Here is a 19,665-nt window from a genome sequence, read left to right as displayed (position 1 = left end):
CTGTGCTCTGTTTTTACTATAAATAACTAATTCGGTGTGATTGCTCACCGAATTACAAGAAAGAGGCAGCCGTCGAGTGCAATGTGGTTGCATGACAAAAGGCCAGCTATTAAAAAGCTGAATTTTAGTCAGACTCGTAAATTATGTTCGCATTGTGCTTGCCTTTCAATAGTCGGTTGCCTGCACGCACACACCGCCAGTGAGGCACACACACAAATGCACCACAAACGCACACAGATACTCCACACACTCTCGTTAGGCAGATGCATGTGTGGGGAAATAAAAAAAAATGGAGGTTTGCCGCTGGCCGTGTATTGGTTTTGTCGCTGTGGTACACCAGTACACACAGCGACCCTCCACACACAGGCGTACACACAATAAAAATGATTGCATTGGCAGGACGATGACAGGATGAGCGGGGATATTTGGAGCCATAGCCACGGAGGCAACCGGGCTGCATTTGATGGATGAGTTCTAAGCCATGAACCAGATGTGACAATTCAAATGCCAAAATTCAGCACACACTTACACACACACTCTCACACTCAGCAGCGCAGTGGCGTAGTAACTCAGGGGGAGTTGCCAGAACATCGAATATGTTGCAAGCTGTACGATCCCTCCACGTGCACGCACATGCCCACACAGACCCTAATATTTCGTGTTAAAAAATGCATCGAACAATATGTGAACCGAGCCAACTCGCGAGTTTTTATTGAAATTGAATTGTTGATAAGTTTTGTCAACACAAAACGCAGCTGAAGTTAAATGGGTTTAGCTCTTCTCACGCTCGCACATGTTAGGAATTTGCGAGGAGAGCTAGCTGACGTAATTGATTTGCTTGATATTGCTTTTGAAGTGCTGGGCCAAACAATTATCAATTTTTTGCCAAAATGTTCAAGTGCTAATGGGTGTGAACCAGGCACACGCAAGCAAATTCTTAGCTTATATTTTTAAGTCTTAATATTTGTTTGCTAATTTTCGAAATCTTCTAAAGTTGAGACAATAACTCATGGTTCACTCAATTTCAATATTACTATTTTTACTTTTTCTTATATAAATAAGTATACATTTACAAAAAAGCATTGTATGATTGTTACGTCACATATTCTGGCTTTGCAAATACTTTAAAAATATAAAAACATCAAAAACCACATTCTGTTTTTATTTATTTTTTTTTTTTTTTTTTTTTACAATTTAATACTAGCAGTTGGGGTTAATCGCATGAATACTTAGGAACTAACATTTTTGTTCATGCTTATCTGGAAAAGTTTCCAATTCAATGGCTGCCTACTCAAAATCCAGTTGAAGTGTGGAGAGTACTTGTCTTGGTCAAATCCTATCCAAAATTTCGCAGTCGAAAGCCGGTCGGGTTCAACAGCCCCAGCCGCAAAAATTTGGCATTTTATTCGCTTCCTGGTGATGATGCTGCTGCTCCAACTGCCGGTCAGTGTGGCAACAAATGTTGCCAAACTCAGTGCCACAATTTGTTTAATTTGCGGCCAGCCTGCCGAGCAGAACCCGACCCACTTACCTACACTTTTCGATGGCCACAATAACCCACTTTGGATGTCGGCCGGCCGGGCCAACATGTTGCTGACCCAAAACCGATGGATAGCAATTGCACGAGCTGTTGACTAAGAGAGCGCCTGCGCTTTGGGCCATGGCCCGAAGAGTCTGCAATTCTGTTAAGGCCTTCTCTGCAAAACGATGCTGCCGCTCTGCCCAATTACTCAATAGCGTTTCTCAATCACTTCAAACACGCGAATGTTGGCCATAAACCGCCTAACTCTTGTTCGCAGTTAAATTAGCCCATTGCCAGACGCAAAACAGGCCTTTAATTGCCAGACGAATCCGTTAGCCGGCCATTCAGTCATCCGGCCAGCTATTTGTTGACTGGCTTACAACTGTCGTAGGACAACTCGGATTGGCCTGACAAATGGCTCGACTTTAACCCGACATTTCGTTAAACTAGCTTTTAAGCCAAATGCGCGATTATGTGTCTGAGCATTAAAAGAACATCTTGGAGCACCTGAATTGTTTGCCAGCAGCTCGGCGAATTAGTCAAAGCCAAAAGGGGATGACGAACAAAATACGGCAGACACAATTTATGTGAGGCAATTAATTTTCACGCGGCCTACCAGATTGACAAAAGCCTTAAAGACTTAAATTGGCCAGCTTCGCGGAGGCCGGCACTGCAGCAATTTGCAGCTCATTTAAATTGCAGGCGCGTAAATCAAGGCAGCAACGTGCAGCATTTGGCGCCCAAGGCAACGCGCCCAGGCGCCAGCTCACAAATCAAGCGGCAAATTGAAATTGCTTGACAAGGCCGCAGAGTTATGGCATCCATAAAAAGAGTCCTAACAGACGCAGATAGTAAGGCGAAAAGACAACAAGAACATCACGAGTCGACGACAACAGTTCTGCTCATTTAATGTAGAACAATTTGAGGATGAAATTATTTTTGCATTTTGGTTATGATTTATATAACCATACCATTAAAGGTTAAGCTCAACCATATTTCTAAGCTTAATTTACTTCTTTAGAGACAATTTTCAGTTTCTTACAATAAAGTTGTGAAAAATAAATCTTAAATGGTACCTCTTGAATGGTGAATAGAAGATTAAAATATTATTATTCTTGAAAAACACAAAGCTTTTAAGTTAAACAAGAACGAATTCGAAGACCCCTTATAGTTCAGTGTAAAAAAACGATTGATTTAACAATAGTTTATTCAGTAATACGTCACACTCTCGTTTATTTATTGTGTTATACCCAAGTTTATTTTATTCTTGTATTTTTACGTGCAAAAATGTGGAAAGTGCAGGCCCTTGTCGTGCACCTCTTGTTGATGGGATCCATTCTGAGCACTTATTTCCAACCAACTTTGCTGCCGAACCTCGTGCCGCAAAAGACTTTGCGGGATTGGGGATTTGAGCCGCCAGCGGATCGATTGGTGGTATTTCTGACCGATGGCCTAAGAGCAGCTACCTTTCTCGCCAATAATGGTAGCGATGTTCCGGACCTCAGGGATATATTCCGGAAGCAGGGGCGAATTGGTATATCCCGCACCTGTGCTCCCACAATGACGCGCCCTGGACACATTGCCATTTTCGGTGGCTTCGACGAGGATCCGGCAGCGGCGCTGGTCAACTTTCGCTACAACCCCAGCAAATTCGACACCGTCTTCAATCGCAGCAGAAATACCATTGGCTGGGCCCACAGAAACGTGGTGAATTTCTTCATAAACCTGCCGCACGGAGGTGCCCCCTTGCGATTCGAGTCCTACATGGAGAGGGAATTGCCGGAAAAGCTCACATGCGACAAGTGGACTTTCGAAAAGGTTCAAAAATTCTTCAAGAACGGCGATAATGTTCGGGAATTTCGCCACCTCAAGTCGGTCGTGTTTTTCGTCTACTTGGGCGACATGGACATAGCTGCCCATCGGTTCAAGCCCCTCAGCAAAAAGTTTAACAAGAAGCTTCAGTACACACAGCGGGGAATTCGCACGACCTATGAACTCTTCGAGCGGGTCTTTAATGACAGTCGAACGGCCTATTTATTGACATCCGATCATGGCATGAGTGACGAGGGTGGGTACTTGCTACTCTGGTATTTAAAGCATCATTAATTTAAAGCAGTATTGTTACCCGTTTTATATGAGCTATTAGTTATACATTATTGTAAGATGATCTTTAAAAATTTGATTTATTTTCTTAAAATTTATTTTTTAGGCTTAGAATATTTTAATGAGTGCAATTCCTGGTGATCTTACTAACTCAGCGCTATTTTTCAGGAATCCATGGCGGTGGATCCGCACTTGAAGTTGAAACGCCTTTGTTTATGTGGGGAGCTGGTGTGAATCGGGAACAAACGGATTCCGAAGCCAATTTCCCTGGCAAATCCAACATTTCAGAGCTGGATCAGACTCAACTGGCGCCGCTAATGTCGGCTTTGATTGGCCTGCCACCGCCGATGAACAATTTAGCCCTAATGCCAGTGGGCTACCTAAATGTAAGCGCCGAATACGAAGTTATGGCCTTGCACCTGAACGTCCTGCAATTAATGTGCCAAGCTGAAGTTCTTATTCAACGATTCGAGAGCGCCATTTTCTTCAAGTGGCTACCTAAGTTCATGGATCTGGACTTGGAACAGATTAATCAGTATGCAAGTAAGTTGATTGCCCTGAAAGCACAAGGCAATATCAAAGAGGCAATGGAGACTTGCCAAAAATTCGGAAAGTCAGCTCAGAAATGCTTGGCGTACTACCATAACTACTATTTTCTGCCCCTGATGGTGGCCACTACTTTATCCTACCTCATTTGGTTCTACTGTCTCATTCTTCAACTAAATCGATTATGCAAAGAGGAGAAAGAGGAGAGAAAGGGTTTTGCGACTTTCTCAACCCTGATATTAGTGCTCTTGGGAATTGTATTTCTAATTTTGTTTCGGCTGCAAAATGTGTCGCATATTAATACTTTTTATCTCCTGTTACCGGTTGGCATGCTAATAATGGCTCAGGCAGAACGACCCACCAAAAGTGGCTGGACTATGACCCTGACACCAATATGGCACTTTAGCTGCATTTTGCTGCCAGCTGGTCTATTGATACTGATGACTTTCGTTTATCGTCACCTCTGGCTGCTATATGCTGTCTCTGTGCTCCTGAACAATCGAAGGGCTTTCCTGAGGCGCTCCTTGAAGTTTTTTATATGGCTGGCCCTGGTCTCACTTCTATGTGGAATGCTGTTCTTACTGAACTTTAAAACCGTACTCAAGAGACTTCCCCTTAAAAACTACCACGTCCTGTATATCAGCATGTTGTTGGCTATTTTCCGTCCTTTGATCCTGGGACATCGACATGATCCCCGGGTCTGGGCAGTCAATTCGATGGCTCTGATAGCCGGAGCCATTGGAGTTTATCAATATGAAGTTAAGGAGAAGGTGTCTGTTTATATCTATGCCGCAACCTGGTCGTTTCTGCTCTTCGCCTTTCTCTCGATCCGATACTTTGAAAGGACCACTTCGATGGCCAGAAGAAAATTGGAACTTATTACCATCAACATGGTCACTATCATCACTCTGCTGTCCACTTCTTGGGGTTCATTAAACGTGCAAATCGTGATAACCGAATTTGTATTGGGCCTCCAGGTGTATGAGGACTCAAGGCGAAGCAAAGAAGTTGAAGATCTGGAGGTGGAGCACGATCCTCTGAAGAGCCTGAAACGATTCTACCGCTATGCATTCATGACTCTCCTGTATTTCTATGTAGCCTTTTCCCTGGCTGGACACTGGCTGTCCACCTTTTTGTTCAAGTCGACAACCGCCCGACTGTTTTACCCACACTTTTCTCTGTACTTGTCGGGCAGTCTGCTGATTCTTAAGATTTTCCTTCCCTCCCTCATCGTTATCTCGGCCCTGTATGCCATGGTTCCATTTTTTCGGAAAAACACCAGAGCGATTTTAATCTGCGTTTTCCTCATCAGCGACGCCATGGGCCTGTACATGTATTACTTTGTGAGAAATCGGGGAACTTGGCCTACGATACGCAAGTTTCTGGATCAGGCATTGCTGACCCATGCTGTTAACTTCATGCTACTGGGGTGTGTTTGCTTGGCCAAGATTTTCCTGGCCAATACAGCAATGGAAAAGCCAGGAAATACAAATGTCAGATCTACTCGAAGAAATTCATCAACTGAAGATACTAGGATTTAAAAATGTTTGTTGAAACTGTAACCAAATTCTGGAAGTCAGTAGAGAACAAAATATACAAATATGCAACTATTCCCGAGTTAATCTTGTTATTTTTTATAAGCCTTAGCTTTATGGAAACCCAAAAATGCCTTTACTTTTTATAAGTTTTAAGTACCATTCTATATTGTTATATTTAGCTTATTTTAACTGCTAATTTCGTTAGGCACTTAAGCCTTTGACATAGAATTAGCCGCGCCCTCAATCGACCGGATGTTTGATATTTGTCATAATAATTAGCTGGCTCTTGCCCTTTTGCCAGGAACTCGGCACACCCTACTATGTGGGAGGGTTGCCGGGAAACGACTGATTAAATGAGCTCTCTGGCTGACGTTTTCCGCTGCCGTTTGATGTAATTTTCTTATTTCTTTTTGGCAGACCCATCCCATAACCACATCCGCTGGGCTTATGTTGGCCAATCCGTCCGTCGCCCATTGAGCCTTTGTCGCCAGCTATTTTGTTTGCCTTGGCCTGCTCTGACAGCTTGTTGAGTTTATCCTGTCAATACACTCATGGCCGAAAAGGAAAATGTGCTGGGATTGGGCTCTAACTGGCATTGGGTTTTGAATCGAGCTGGCTGACAGGATTGATCGGCGGGCTGATTGATTAATTGACACTTTGCACATTAATTAGCCGGGTATGCTAGCCCTTTTTTATCGTGAGATGGCTGGCTTACAGACACTCAATTCGTTCTTGGCCTTGAGGCAGATGCTTATTTAGTCGCCTCTTCAACAAAAAAAAGCTCGACTTCCTTTGCACACTTTTCTGATTAGAAATTATGACAACTTAACCAAGCGATTTGGTCGAAGTTTGCCTTGCATATGCTGGCCAAATTTATCGCTGATTAATAAACTCATTAGAACTTTGCTTGTTTCCTAGTCGCAGCACATGGAGTGAACGAACTTTGGCCAGATTTAATTGGAAAAGTTGGGATGCGCCTCAACGTAAATAAGTCAGTTGTTAGTTGGTCAATATTTTTCCCGCCTTAGCACATCTCCCGTACATCCCGTCCAAAAACAGTTCAACCTCAGCGAGTCTGTCATTCTTGGGAATCTTTATTTCCATGGAAACCCCCAAAGCGACGAAAAGGTAAGCAAAAATAAAAGGATATATATATATATATATATATATATATATATCGGGCGAAGACAAAGAATTATGCCGTCTTGTCGGTTATTAATGAGCCGCAGCCCCGGGGGAAGCTCACAGTCCCAATTCCCCTTAGCATCGACTAAAGTTTCAATTTGGCGGTCGCCTAATGAGAATGCATTTGAAAGGTAAAATGATTAATGTCAGCGCCAGCTTGGGGCTTATCTTTTTGTGGGTTAACCGCCGCCACCGACGTGGATTTAATTAAAATAAAAGTACAAAAGTTGCTGCGCGCCAGCAGCAGCTGTTATGGCCAAAATATTTTTGGCCGAACTCATTCGCATGTTATAGCAATTGGCAGTTAATTAAAATATTTATAAAACAAAATAATGTCAGTCGCGAAATTGAATTAGAAAAGTGTTTTTTACCACATTATTTGTGTGTTACCTATAAAAGGTATGTTGTTTTGATGGAGATAAATGTAACAACCAGATCATTTAATTCTGTTGAAATAAAAATGTTTACTGTTTTAGTTCATTTTCTGGTTAGCTCCAAATATCGCTTGGTAATTTAATAACTGATTCATTATAAAACTGCTGCAAGATATTTAATGGTCGAGTTTTTTATAATATTGTATATTCTGAATACATATTTGTATGCAGTTTTCGCATTGATGTTATTAACAATAGTGCCGTGAAATGGAAAATCCAACAGCTGATGCTGCGGTTGTTTGCTCACTGATATTGTCGGGGCGTAAATTAGTTAAAACCCAACGGCAATTCAATTTGATATTAAAATTTTCAGCTATCAAACCAATGAATAATATGCACCAAATGTTGCAAATATGCTTAAAAGTTTTATGCAAATTTAATGAATTTCAATGCAATGTGCAATGTTTTTTAATTATTACCTATGTTAAATGTAAAAACCAAAATAAATCTATAACCAACAATGCCATGCCAATAATTATGCAAATACTTTTGCAAGTTGAAAAACACGGCATTTATGTTTTCCAATTGCCGCCGTTTCGTGTGCATTAGTTATACACAGGTATTTAATGACATTTTTACTTTATGGCTTATGGCTTTCTTGGTAATTTAAGGTTGAAGAGCTTGTAAAAATTGACTCAGACTATTGGCCTTTTTGAAGTGATATCTCTTCACCATCGTAAGTGATTCAGTAGACATGCGAAATCTGCCATCTTTAATATATTACTATCGCACTTTTCATCACGTTCTGACCTGCAAACAAACAAGCTCACACACCATAGAAAACCCGACAGTTGTTTGCCATTCGAAGTCGTAATTGAGTACGCCGTGCGCATGTATAAATAACAAAGCAAAGTGTCCTGTCCCAAAAAGTTTCATTCGCAGGAGCCATTTTGCGAGTCGTATCTCCTTTGTTTTCTATTAAACAATTGACAAAGTGCCCTGCCCTTGGCGCTGGCTGATGCGACTACACATATAAATTATAATTTAATAAGAAAGCAAACGAAAAATTCAATGGCGCCATAAACCATAAAAAGACGCTGCAAAGTGCTCGGCTGTGTGCGCGGATGTGTGTCGAAAAACAATAAGCAAACAAAGCCCAGGACGAGACGAAAACAGGAGTAAACATTGAAATCATCTTCGACGGCGGAAATCGAGCTTAAAGGATCGGGATCGGGAATGGAGTTTGGGGGACGAAGGCTCGATTAAGTAGCATAAAGTGATGATAAATGCGACATTGAGCAACAATAAATTGTTGCCTTTTGTCTCTGCTCACTGCTCACTGTGCGAATGGTTGTTGTTTTACTGCCGTGACTCCTGCTCCCAGGATTTCGAGGACTCCCAGGACTCGCATTGCTTGCCATTGACGTGTTTGACTTATTGATGCTTCGTGCCGGGATTAGCGATGCGGCCCACACTGCGTATGAGCAACGCAAATATACCGAAAATCATAAAGCAGCGCTGATTAGCATTTGTATGCGTGTGAGTGTGTGTGTGCGTGTGTGTGCGTGTATATATTTTCGCTGCTTATTCAATTGTTTATTGGTAATTTGAAATTCATTGGACGACAGCATCAGTCGACAATCCCCTCGACTTTATGGTCCTGCAGACAGCGCATTAAAGCTTAAAATCAATCAAACTGATTTCTTGGTGGTTGTGCATTTTCATTGATTTTCGGGTAGATCAATTATACACTCGCAATAAAGCTTATGCAAAAGAGATTTAAATTATAAAATAACCATTATCTTTTAAATTAAATTGTAAAAATCACTTACTTTTAATCTGAGGTGAAAAAAAAATACATTAATGCTCAAATATTTTGATTTCTGTTGAGTAATAATTATTCACAATTTCCCCCTACACAGGTCATTCAATCCATCAGTCTCTAAGGAATTCACCGTACACATTTGAACTGCATTTGAGGCACACTTTAAGCTTCATTGCAACCAGCATGCCCATGGCCAAACGTAAGGGCCAAAGTTTTCCACTTAAAAAACGCGAAGTTGCCTCAATGCAGGAATTGTTTTTGCTCCATTTCTGCTTTGCACTCGCCACAAGCTTTTGGCCTCATCTCATCTCGAGTCTTGCCTGTTTTGGCCGCAAGTCGCAAGCCAAGCCAAGCCAAACCAAACCGAGCTGCAAGTTGCAGGCTACACAGCCGGAGCTGAGTTCGAGATTACTTTGGTTTACATTGTGCTACGTTTGCGGCTTAAATATTGTATTAAGTTTGCTGCCTGGTGATTGGAAAGCAACTGCACATAAATAGAAAAGAACGAGCGGGGCATTCCCAGAGCAAAGTTCACCCCATGCAGCTGGCCGCATTTCATTGCGATTTTGCATTATTTGCAGCTTGGGCTTGGCCGTCGCCAGTCCATTGCTCGGTTCAAAAGCCAAGTTAGCAGCCACTTGAGTAGCTTGTGCTATTAGCTGGGCCAGCACGAGAAGGAGCCTGAGCAGCAGCATCAGCAACCAACCGGCCGGGCAATTGCTTAATTGCAACTTAAGCTCAATTTTCCTGTTTCCCCTTAACCGCCTTCCTGGACCTTTCTCCGCCCTGTCAGTCTGGGCCTTGTCTGTTTGTTGTTGGCACATAAAACCTTGGCCAACTCGCAATCGTTGCATGTAATGACTGGCATTTGCGGCGCTCCGATATGAGCCGGGGTGAAAGGGGCACGAAACGTTCCAAGAGCACTCTAAACTGTGTGGGCATAGATAAACAGGCCCACTCGCAAATCCACCGGGCTTAGCCCTTGAGCCGGAGCCACTTAAAACGTAAAGTTGCCCAGGTAGGAATTAGACTACCAAATCCGAGCTAGCTATCCTTAAATGTAGTTTAGGTGTGGTCTATTTGCGGCCTTTCCCAGCCGCAAATGATCCTTTTAATGCCACAAATCGAGTGCCAAACATCAGCGCGCCATGAGTTTACCTTTGTGTAAACACACATATATTTTCTTTGCCCTCATATCCACAGCCAAAATTCAAATCGTAGAAATATCTGAGGAATAGCAAACTAGCGATTATCTTGAGGAGAAGCCAAGCTGCATAAAAGTCGATGGCGAAAAGGAATTCACCGAATTGTAAGTAATTTTACACATGAATAACAGGCTTCTTGGATTTCGTAATGTGTTTCTGGAATTTTAGACAAACATTTCTTTGCCATTGCTTGCCCTTCAAGCAAACTGGCAAAGTCGAAAAGACTTTGCGGTGGTAAAAGTGGAGGCCATACGCTTCAATTTGATGCCAGCTTGGTATACCACCGGTCAAAAATCAAAGCACGCGGACGAAGAGTTTCAGGAACTGCTGGACATATCGGAAATCCAATCGATGATCAGTCTGGGTCTTTCCTTTTCAATAACCGACAACTTTTTGGAGCCCACGACGCCGCTTTAAGAGCCACTTCAGATGCAAAAACCGCAAAGCGCCAGTGGGTCTTCAGTCGGAACATCACCACAGATTTGAGTGCCCCAAGTGGCGTTACCTGAATCTAGATGTTTTAGACGAGTACATCCAGCACATTATCAGTGCAGGACATCGGTTTGTGTCCTCCCTGGAGTACATGAAGCCAGGACAGCTGATGTCCTGCTGCCACGAAGCCTTGGTGAAGAAATCATTAAATAAATACTCGTAAGCCAGTAGAGAATTGCACCACACCCCTCAGCAAAAGTAAATGTGTGTGCTCAAAAACACACCCTTGGGTGCCATATAATTGCCACAAATAATTTCATTAGCTGGGTCGGCCCGTTTGGGCTTTGGTTTCGCATTCGCATTAAGCGTTTCCAATTAGTTGAATGGCTGGCATTTTGCTCAATTAATTGTCAACGTTTATGAACTAAGCACTTAGTTGTAAACGTGTGAAGGTTTTTGTTTGTGTGTTTATGTGTGTGCCCCACACAACACACACCAATTGCGAGTGCGACTGCGACTGCGAGTGCGAGCAAACAAGCCACAATCACACATGCAAATGTCAATGCCCCGGAGCTGTCAGATCCGCACAACCGCAAAGAAAGAAAAACAATTTTTGTTTAAACAACACCAAAGCCAGTGCAAATGCTGTAAAAACTGAGCGGCAAAACAAACCAATCGACAGGTATAATCAAAATATTTTTGCAAAAAATAACACAATTAACATGCAGAAATCAGGAAACAAAATAAAATCGATTTACGTATTTTTTCAGCACACTTTTAATGGTCTTATTTGAGGCTTTTCCGGATTTTACTGCAAATGTTTGAATAACTTTTTGTTTACCTTTGTTCTACCATTATCCTGCCTTCATAAATTTTTAGCTGGTGCATTAAAACAATAATACAAATGCAATTGATTTTGCCCGCGACCCCAAAACAAACAAAAGACCAAATAAAAATTACAAAATTCATCGTTTTTTCGCCCACGTAATTTAATTGTCTGCAGTTGAGGCAAAATGCGATAAATCAATTACTACAGATTAAGTTTCAGATTATTAAGGACTTTTTTGGGCTCTGCCACGCCTCTGTTTGTATACACCCTAAGGGGCATCTGTGGCTGATTCAATCCGTTGATGCAAATGAAGATAGATGCATATCTGGCAGTTGCAGCGGCCCAATAATTGAAGCTGAATATGATGAATGGATGCCAATTACAAGTGAGCGTAAAAAATCAAAAGACGATTAATGAGTCCAAGAACGGCGCAATTCGAATGCCAAGTCAGTGAATGAAAAGTGAATATTTCAATTTTCTTCAATTTATAACCATAATCGTAAAGGCCATGTTAATTAAGCTACTTTGAAAAAAAGATGTTATTTAAAAAAAACTGATGTCATTTCGTTATGGCTCAAAGAAAAAAGGGTAATTTTTAAAATCGATTTAGTTTTATAACAATTTGTTTATACTAAATTAAAGCTCACAGTAGTAGCTTATTGTTGAAATCCAATTAGTGCATTTTTTTCTGTTTAAGTAAAACAAGTTTTCACATAATTCCTAAGAACATTTAAGTCTATTGTTTGGCAGTTTAAGCTGCGACAAAAAATCCATTTTGATCTTTCAGTGCTCTTTATTGGCTGTTGCATAAAACTGATAATCCTATTGTGGTTTTGCTTGTTCCCATTAATTGCCCTCACACCACGCTTTCACACACACGCACACACAAAAGCGGCTTTAGGTTTCATGTTTTGCGGCGGCTGCGTTTTTGAAGTTCCATTACTCAAACTCTAAGCGCTCGAAGGGTGAATCGATTGGGTGGCAAACTGTTTGGCGGCAAACTTTATGGTGGGCCCATTGCTTCAATTGTTCAACTCTCCGAAAAGTTGGCCAATTCCGCCGCTGGCTGGCCCTCGCATTTTGAGTGTTTTCCCAGCTTAAAGGCAGCCGCACTTAAAGCTTGATTAGCTAATTGCTTTTTGCTAATTTGGTTTGAAGGAATTTTAATTAAAGACGACCACGATAAGATCGCAATGAATGTCGTTATTAAGATCCATGAACTAGGATTTGCTAATCTAATTTTACGTAGATTGCCAAACACTTTACAATTGCAATAAATATGGAATACATTTAGCCTTAAGTTTCTATGATTTTATAAAGTATTTGTGAAATTTTTGTTTTTTTCAAATATGAAAAAATGAACTGACCTAGTGCGTTTAATTAAGTCGCTAAGATGCGGCAATGCAGCTCAGAGCTTTGGAATTTTCGTGGCTATTTTTCAAAACATTCCCACACGCAACCACAACTACAAGTATGCATAATTTGCTGATTGCAATTAAAAGCAATTATGCCCGGTGTCCTTGCAACCACAAACTCATTAGCTTGTTGCACCAAAACCGCAATGCAGCATATCCCACAACAACGCCAGTTGCAGAGCAGCAACAACGACGAAAATTACTTACACATATCGTGGCTTCAGAGGGTCAGGCGTTCATGGTGTTCGAGTGTGCGAGTGTGGGTGGGTCACTGGGAAGGACCTCTCACTTGACCCCACCTTTGGCCGACCAGCCAAAACGATACGGGCAAAAGGGATTGCCGAAACCAAATCGAATCGCTGGCAAAATTGCACAGCTTGACGCCATCTTTTTGGACATCCAAATCTTTCCCTATATTTTCTTTTCATTTCGTTTCGTTTCGTTTCTTTTTTTTGTTAGTTGCCTGGTATTTTTTGGACACAGTTTTTGACGTGCGTGTGTGAAGTGCTTTCAAACAAAATGGTCACAGCAAAGTGCCCACAGCACTGGAGGACAGTGGACCAAGCGGGTTTGTTTAGAAGGTTTTATGCATATGTCCGACATGTGGAAAATTCCATTAGGAAGTTTTCTTTGTTTGCATACATTTGCATGCCCCTCCTGTACCGTTCTCTCTCTCTCTCTCTCTGTCCCTGTTTTTGTCGACCTTCCATCAGAAATAATTTATTTGCGGCCAGAAGCAGGCCTAAGATTTTTATTATTATTATTTTGTAATGGTTTTCGAGTGTTTGCAGTAGCTCACAACACAACACAACACAACACAACACAACACAGCAGAACAGAACACAACACAATATAGCACGGCAAAGAAATGGGAAATGATTTGCATAAAATCGATTAAACATTTTCAGCAAATAAAATGCATATTGAAATGAAATGAATAGAAAGCAAGCCATAAGCAGCAACAATATGGACAGCTCACAGAGCCAAGGGCCATGGATTCTTGCGAGTTTCCCAAACTCCTGGCCTGGTTGTGTTGCTTTTGTTGTGCCAAGTGCCTGCCCAGGATATCTGCATCTCTAAGTGGGGGTAAGCAGGATAAGCGGAGGGCCACTGTGTGTCCTAAAGATTTATCAAATATTTCCCAATCGATTCACCTTGCGTCGTATATTTCATTGCAAAGTATTACCCGTCCGTTCAAAAGCAATAACAGCAGAATGAAACAAAATGCATTTAACTTAAATTGCTTTGCTAAGAGCCCGATGAGAATTTGACCGAATAATAAACTCACAGCCAGCAACTCAATAGCTTCATTTATATGCTACTCGTTGTGAGCTCAAATATTTTTCAATCATTAAAATATGGAATATTCACATAGACATTAATTATGCTCAGACAGCAAATACACTTGAGACCAGTCAATTGACAGGCCAGCCATCGCCTTTAGTATGCACATTTGGGCAAACAATCGAGGTCAGGACGAAAATGTCTTGGTTTAAATGTGATTAGTTCGACGTGCAGAGTTAAAGAGAAATCTTGACCATCATTTAGGGCAAAATGAGATGTGTAATCCAGTTGGGCAAACAATTACCAAAGCTATTTGTATTTAATTTCTTAAGCAAGCAAAGTTAATTAATTACTTGAAGGCTTTAAGTGCAACATTGTTGATGGCTCTACTTTATTCGGAATTATAATAATTTAAGAACTTGCGCTTCAACTCACCGGAAAACTCACTTAACAAACTAAAAGCATCCGGGGTGAAGTGGCTAAAGGGTGAATCAAGCTCTCAGAATCCAAACTGCACACTGCACACTCTTGCATTAATGGCAACTTAAGCCGCCCTAAGTTGCAACAATAGCGGGCACATCAAATATAAATGATGCCCCCCCCCCCACACACCGAAAAACAGCTGGCCACGCCCCCTTCGAAAATAACCGGCCAAACGCCCACAAGGGCACAGTTCGTCAGCCGAAATGCAAATGCAAATGGAAGCGAAAATTAACGTGCATTTCTCGTTTCCCCGCCGTTTTTCCTGCCCCGCGGCGACTGCAAAAAACAATTTCGGCTACAATTTAAGAAGCATTTTGTTTTTGGCTCTTGCTCTTGCTCTTGCTCTGGCTCATACTCCTACTGTTATTATTGTTATTTCCGCTCTGCATGGCTAATGAAGCAAAACGGAAAAGCGGGCCAAGAGCCAGCTAACCCTGAACTGCAAACACCCGCAACATCTCGGGCAGCTGCAATTTTTCGACAACTTTCGGCTGCGGTCGCCAGCTCAAGATACAAAACTGCAATTCAATTGCCCGCCAGGCAGCCAAGTTAGCAGTCGGTGCACTTTAAGGCCAACTGGAGAGAGAAAAGTACGAGCAAAAAGGAAAATTGCTTGCAATAAATTTCGAATTAAATAGAAATTTGCACAGTCAACTACTGCGGGCGATGGTTTGGGGTGGGGGGGAGGGTGAGAGATACCGAGTCCGGACGGCCAGCCAGCGTAAAAAAATGCAAATCTCAACTAATTCTTATAAATTATTTAATAAGAAAAAGTCAAATGATTCATTTTTAAGCTCCACCCTTCATCACCAAAGCTCAGCTGGAGCTGCAGGCAGCTAAAAATGGCGGGAGGTGGCCCAAAACGGAGACCGAAACGGCAGCTAGAAAGGCTATAAAAAGCGCAGGAAAAAAGGGAAAATTCAGTACCGGAAAATGGCAAAGACTGCAGAAGCAAGAACGGAAGGTTAGCTGGGAATGCTCTTGCGAAATGAACTGGAAGCTTTATTAGAGATTTCTGTTACACCTACCACAATAAGATTGTAACTTTCAAGTGTGAGCATTTTTATAAGTAAGGAATTTTTTTAAAGAGTTTGATTAATATTTAACATTTCGATTAACCATATAAAGTCTTTTTGGATAACTTACCTTTCAAAATGAATCCTTCTTTAATAAACATATAATATGTTAGAATTAATTTTATTTAGATCATGCAAATTGTATATGTTATATATGTATTATAAATGTTTTTATTTACTTAATAATTAATATTGAATAAAATACGTTTATTTTTTAAGCGCTGGAAAGCGCTTGAGGGTATTTTTCAACTTCTTTTAGGTATGCGTTCGTTCTCGGAAGAGAAAAACTGTTCAAGAAGTTTAAGTACCGAAAAACAACTAACGCTGAGAAAGGAAAATAACCGTCCGCACTCGATAAAAGGTAGTCAAAGACTGTAAAATATATGTAGGCCAAGATTAATATATAATTCAAATAATACTAAACTAATAAATGCAAATGTAGATAGGATGCGCAATCAATTTGATTGAGCAAAAAATAAAAGTATTTTATTATCAAGATGTGCGTGGCTTTGTAAATATTTAAGTCTGAGCAAATTAAGTTCGAATATTATTTTAGGAGGGTGACAAATCTGCGGTGTGCCAGTGGCAAAGTAATTGTACAGTGCTTTTGCAGCAAAACGGTGATGATTTACCGTCAAACTGCAAGTGAAGTGGTGTTGTCAAAGAGCGGTTTGTTCGCCTGAATTGGCAGCATGTGTCGTCGACAGTCGAGGCGTAAATAAGCAAAAAAAAGTCCATTGTTCGGTGGCAGTGGCAGTAGTCACTATTAATGTGTAGCTCGCTTTCTGGGCCAGCGGCAGTTGTTCGTGCGTGCGTGTGAAAACGAAATGTTGGCCATCGATTAATATTCACGATCTCGCTAGGCACTCAGTCGAGCGAGAGGCACGCCCACTTTCTGGGCTGTGGAAAGTGAAAAGTGTAAAGTGGAAAGTGGAAAGTGCCGGCAAAGTCAAGTTCTACGCTGAATTTGTTGCATACAATGGAGCAGTGCGTTTTGCCTTGCCTTTTGCTTACAGAAACGGGGCAACAAAGAGCTGGTAGAAATAAAAAACAGAGCGCAAAAAACGCGGAGCCAAGGAGAAATGCTGCTGCTGCTGCTGCAGCCATGCAAAATGTTGAATGTTGTGCACATGGCAGTTTATTCATGATTTCACATATTTCGAACCCCGCCCACCGCCAGCCATTGTTGGACGCAAAAAATATTGCCCCTGTGTGTGTATGCTTTCTAAGGATGAGAAAGTCCCTGCTTTGCAACACAAACACATCTACACACATCTACATGTTGAAGCTATAGCTTTATACCCGATTCTGTTTTTCTGCAACGCGGGATTTTCTTGTTGGACTTTCGGCTGCATTAAGACAAACTTTTTCAGCTGCTCCTTTTGTAAACTTGCATTTTTATGGTTTTAACATGTTTACTTTAATTCTTGTGTATTTTTTTTGTTGGCAAGGCGATGACAAATGTTCAAAGCTGCCACTAGCAAAAAACGAACTAACTTAAGAACTAAAAAATCCGCCTTAAATCGTTTTTCTTCATTTAAATATAATAATTAAATATCTTTTTAGATATTCTAATATATATTATATATTTGTTAGTTACATTAAGCATGTGTAGTGATCTACATAATTTAATAGTAGCTCAGTTGACCTTCTTAGTTTATTTATACAATAATTTTTACTTGCATACTGAATACTTAAACAAGAAAAAATCCTCTAAATTTCCTACAGAACTCTAGGCCAGAACACCGTTTTCTAAAACGGAGTCGGTACGTTAGAATTGATTTTAATTAATCTTGTCAAATAAAAAACAATCAAAATTAATGCAATGTTTTTAAAGTATATACCCCCCTTCAAAAGGGTGACGAAAATCCAGGAATGTAACCCACTGTTTTGATGTTAAACAAGAGCATCTGCTCCATCTCTATTTATTTTTCGCCTTCTCATTTACATTTTTGCAAATATCAATAGATTCAACTATTCATGGGAGTAAATAATGAAGCGACCCGTTGGCATTGCATATGCTGATAGCATTTTTATCCTTATTGCTGGGCTCAGCATTTACCAATTACCGGCAGGGTCGGAGTCGAAACTCCAGCCACTCCACGCCCATTGCCTCCTGCCTCCTGCCTCTTGCCTCTTGCTTGGCTTTAGCTCAGGCCCGCATGTATTAATTCTAATTAAATTTGTTATTCAAAACGAAACTCGGGCACGTCCTTGCCAGCCATTTTGCAAGTGTTAACCTTTTTCCCGGCCATCCGCTGCCCAGGACTACGTTAACATTAAGCCTTCGAAAATGGACCAGCCGTCGGATTGGCGACGATTTGCACGCCGGCAGGAGGCGAACGGGAAGGGGCATCAACCTTGACATTTTTGCTGCCAGTTTCTGTTTTCATTAAACTAATGAAGTCATGCGCCACGGTGCGGTATGTAGGCTCACAGGCTCACACATTCGCAGCTATTGCTGTATGGTATGGTATGGTATGGTATGGTATGGTATGGTATGGTATGGTAGGGTATGGGTATGCGACCAGTTTGGGGGTCCAGATCCTGCCAAACGACTGTCAGACACATAAAAAGGTGTAGTCGTGTGTGTGGCCCCGCATTGGTGTGCCTACGCCTGTATTTAGCCATGGCAGCTGCGCCTCATTACCCCATTTTATTGTGCCTAGCGTGAGTGATGCCGAGGCAGTCTTAACACTGTCAAAGCCCTACACTCTGGCACATAATTAATGCAAAATGCAAACGTATTCATGCCTGGTCGCAGCACTCGCATAACGCATACGCCGTGTGGCAATAAAAGGATTTAAGGCTTTAAGAGTCTAGTTTAGAGGCGACACAAGTCAAGTCAGCCACCTGACGACTGAAACATTTCAACACGAATTTACAGAGGTTTTATGAGAGAAATTTCTATGTGAACACACAATCAATATTAGTTAGTTATTCATAGCAATAGCGAAAATATTAGTATCTAGGCTTATTTCATTATAATGTTATTTTATAATTTCATTCATTTCATTTGAATTTTCAACTGCACCAGTTCGTCGGGATGAATAATTCTGTTGATTCCTCCACAGGAACGTCCCATTATGGTCGAAAAAGCCAGAAGTTAGGAATGCAAAATGAAAATTACTCCACTTTGTCCTGTTCAGTAAGAGAGTCCATATCATGTGTCATTGTAGATCTTATTTAAAATTAAGATAAAAAACTGTTTTTTGAAAGCTCATTGCATTTAATCAGTCTTCATAGTCGGTTTTATACAAAATTTAGAAGTTCTATGTATATTTGTTCAATGTTATATGTGACATTTAGAGATAATTTCAGTTGCTGTTTAAGCCCTGTTGAGATTTCATTGTTCTTACACTTTTTGCGGTAAACATTTCTCGCTGGCCTTTGTCTAGTTTGTAAAGCCTATGGTAAAATAATAGCTTTAAGCGTTCCAACTTCACTAACTGCACAAGTCAAGTTAGCTGGCAACGCTAAATTGTAAGACGACAGAAATATTTCAACAGGAATTTACGACGCGAGCACACTAAATGCTCATTTAGTTTGCACTTTTATTTAGAAACTTCTTTAGCACGTTTGCCAAATTGTCTGCGGTAGCCAACCACCGCCAACCACCGCCAACCACCGCCAAATCCCCGAACCCCACCAACAAAAATGGGGGTCTGAGAAACGACAACAGCATTTGTGTGTGCGGCAAAGTGCAATAATAATGAAGGCAGAGGCGTAAATTTCGCTTTGGCTGCCGGGCGAGAAAAATGGTCCGACTGCAACGAACTGGGCACCCCATGGCGGCAAGATCCTGCGGCTCCACCAGCTGAACAGCCACCTGAACCCTATCCCCATTC

The 19,665-nt window shown here is 41.3% G+C and overlaps 1 protein-coding gene across 1 annotated transcript; it reads left to right on the top strand.

The window, feature by feature from the left end:
• Window positions 1-2,732: 2,732 nt before the first annotated feature.
• LOC128266212 (GPI ethanolamine phosphate transferase 1) lies at window positions 2,733-5,782 on the top strand. The gene is made up of 2 exons (XM_053002562.1): window positions 2,733-3,590; window positions 3,794-5,782. The coding sequence occupies exons 1-2, from the start codon at window positions 2,810-2,812 to the stop codon at window positions 5,710-5,712; spliced, it is 2,700 nt and encodes an 899-aa protein (XP_052858522.1). The 5' UTR covers window positions 2,733-2,809; the 3' UTR covers window positions 5,713-5,782.
• Window positions 5,783-19,665: the final 13,883 nt, after the last annotated feature.

The sequence above is a fragment of the Drosophila gunungcola genome, chromosome 3R, assembly GCF_025200985.1.
Source record: "Drosophila gunungcola strain Sukarami chromosome 3R, Dgunungcola_SK_2, whole genome shotgun sequence".
Taxonomy (NCBI): Eukaryota; Metazoa; Arthropoda; class Insecta; order Diptera; family Drosophilidae; genus Drosophila; species Drosophila gunungcola.
The sequence above is the reverse complement of the archived record's forward strand: the minus strand, read 5'-3'. Positions and strand labels throughout refer to the sequence as shown.

Excerpts from the sequence above, each read along its gene's own strand:
- LOC128266212 (XM_053002562.1), top strand. The coding sequence starts at position 2,810 with ATGTGGAAAGTGCAGGCCCTTGTCGTGCACCTCTTGTTGATGGGATCC. Across the intron at positions 3,591-3,793 it reads TCATGGCATGAGTGACGAGG|GAATCCATGGCGGTGGATCC; the intron begins GTGGGTACTTGC and ends GCTATTTTTCAG.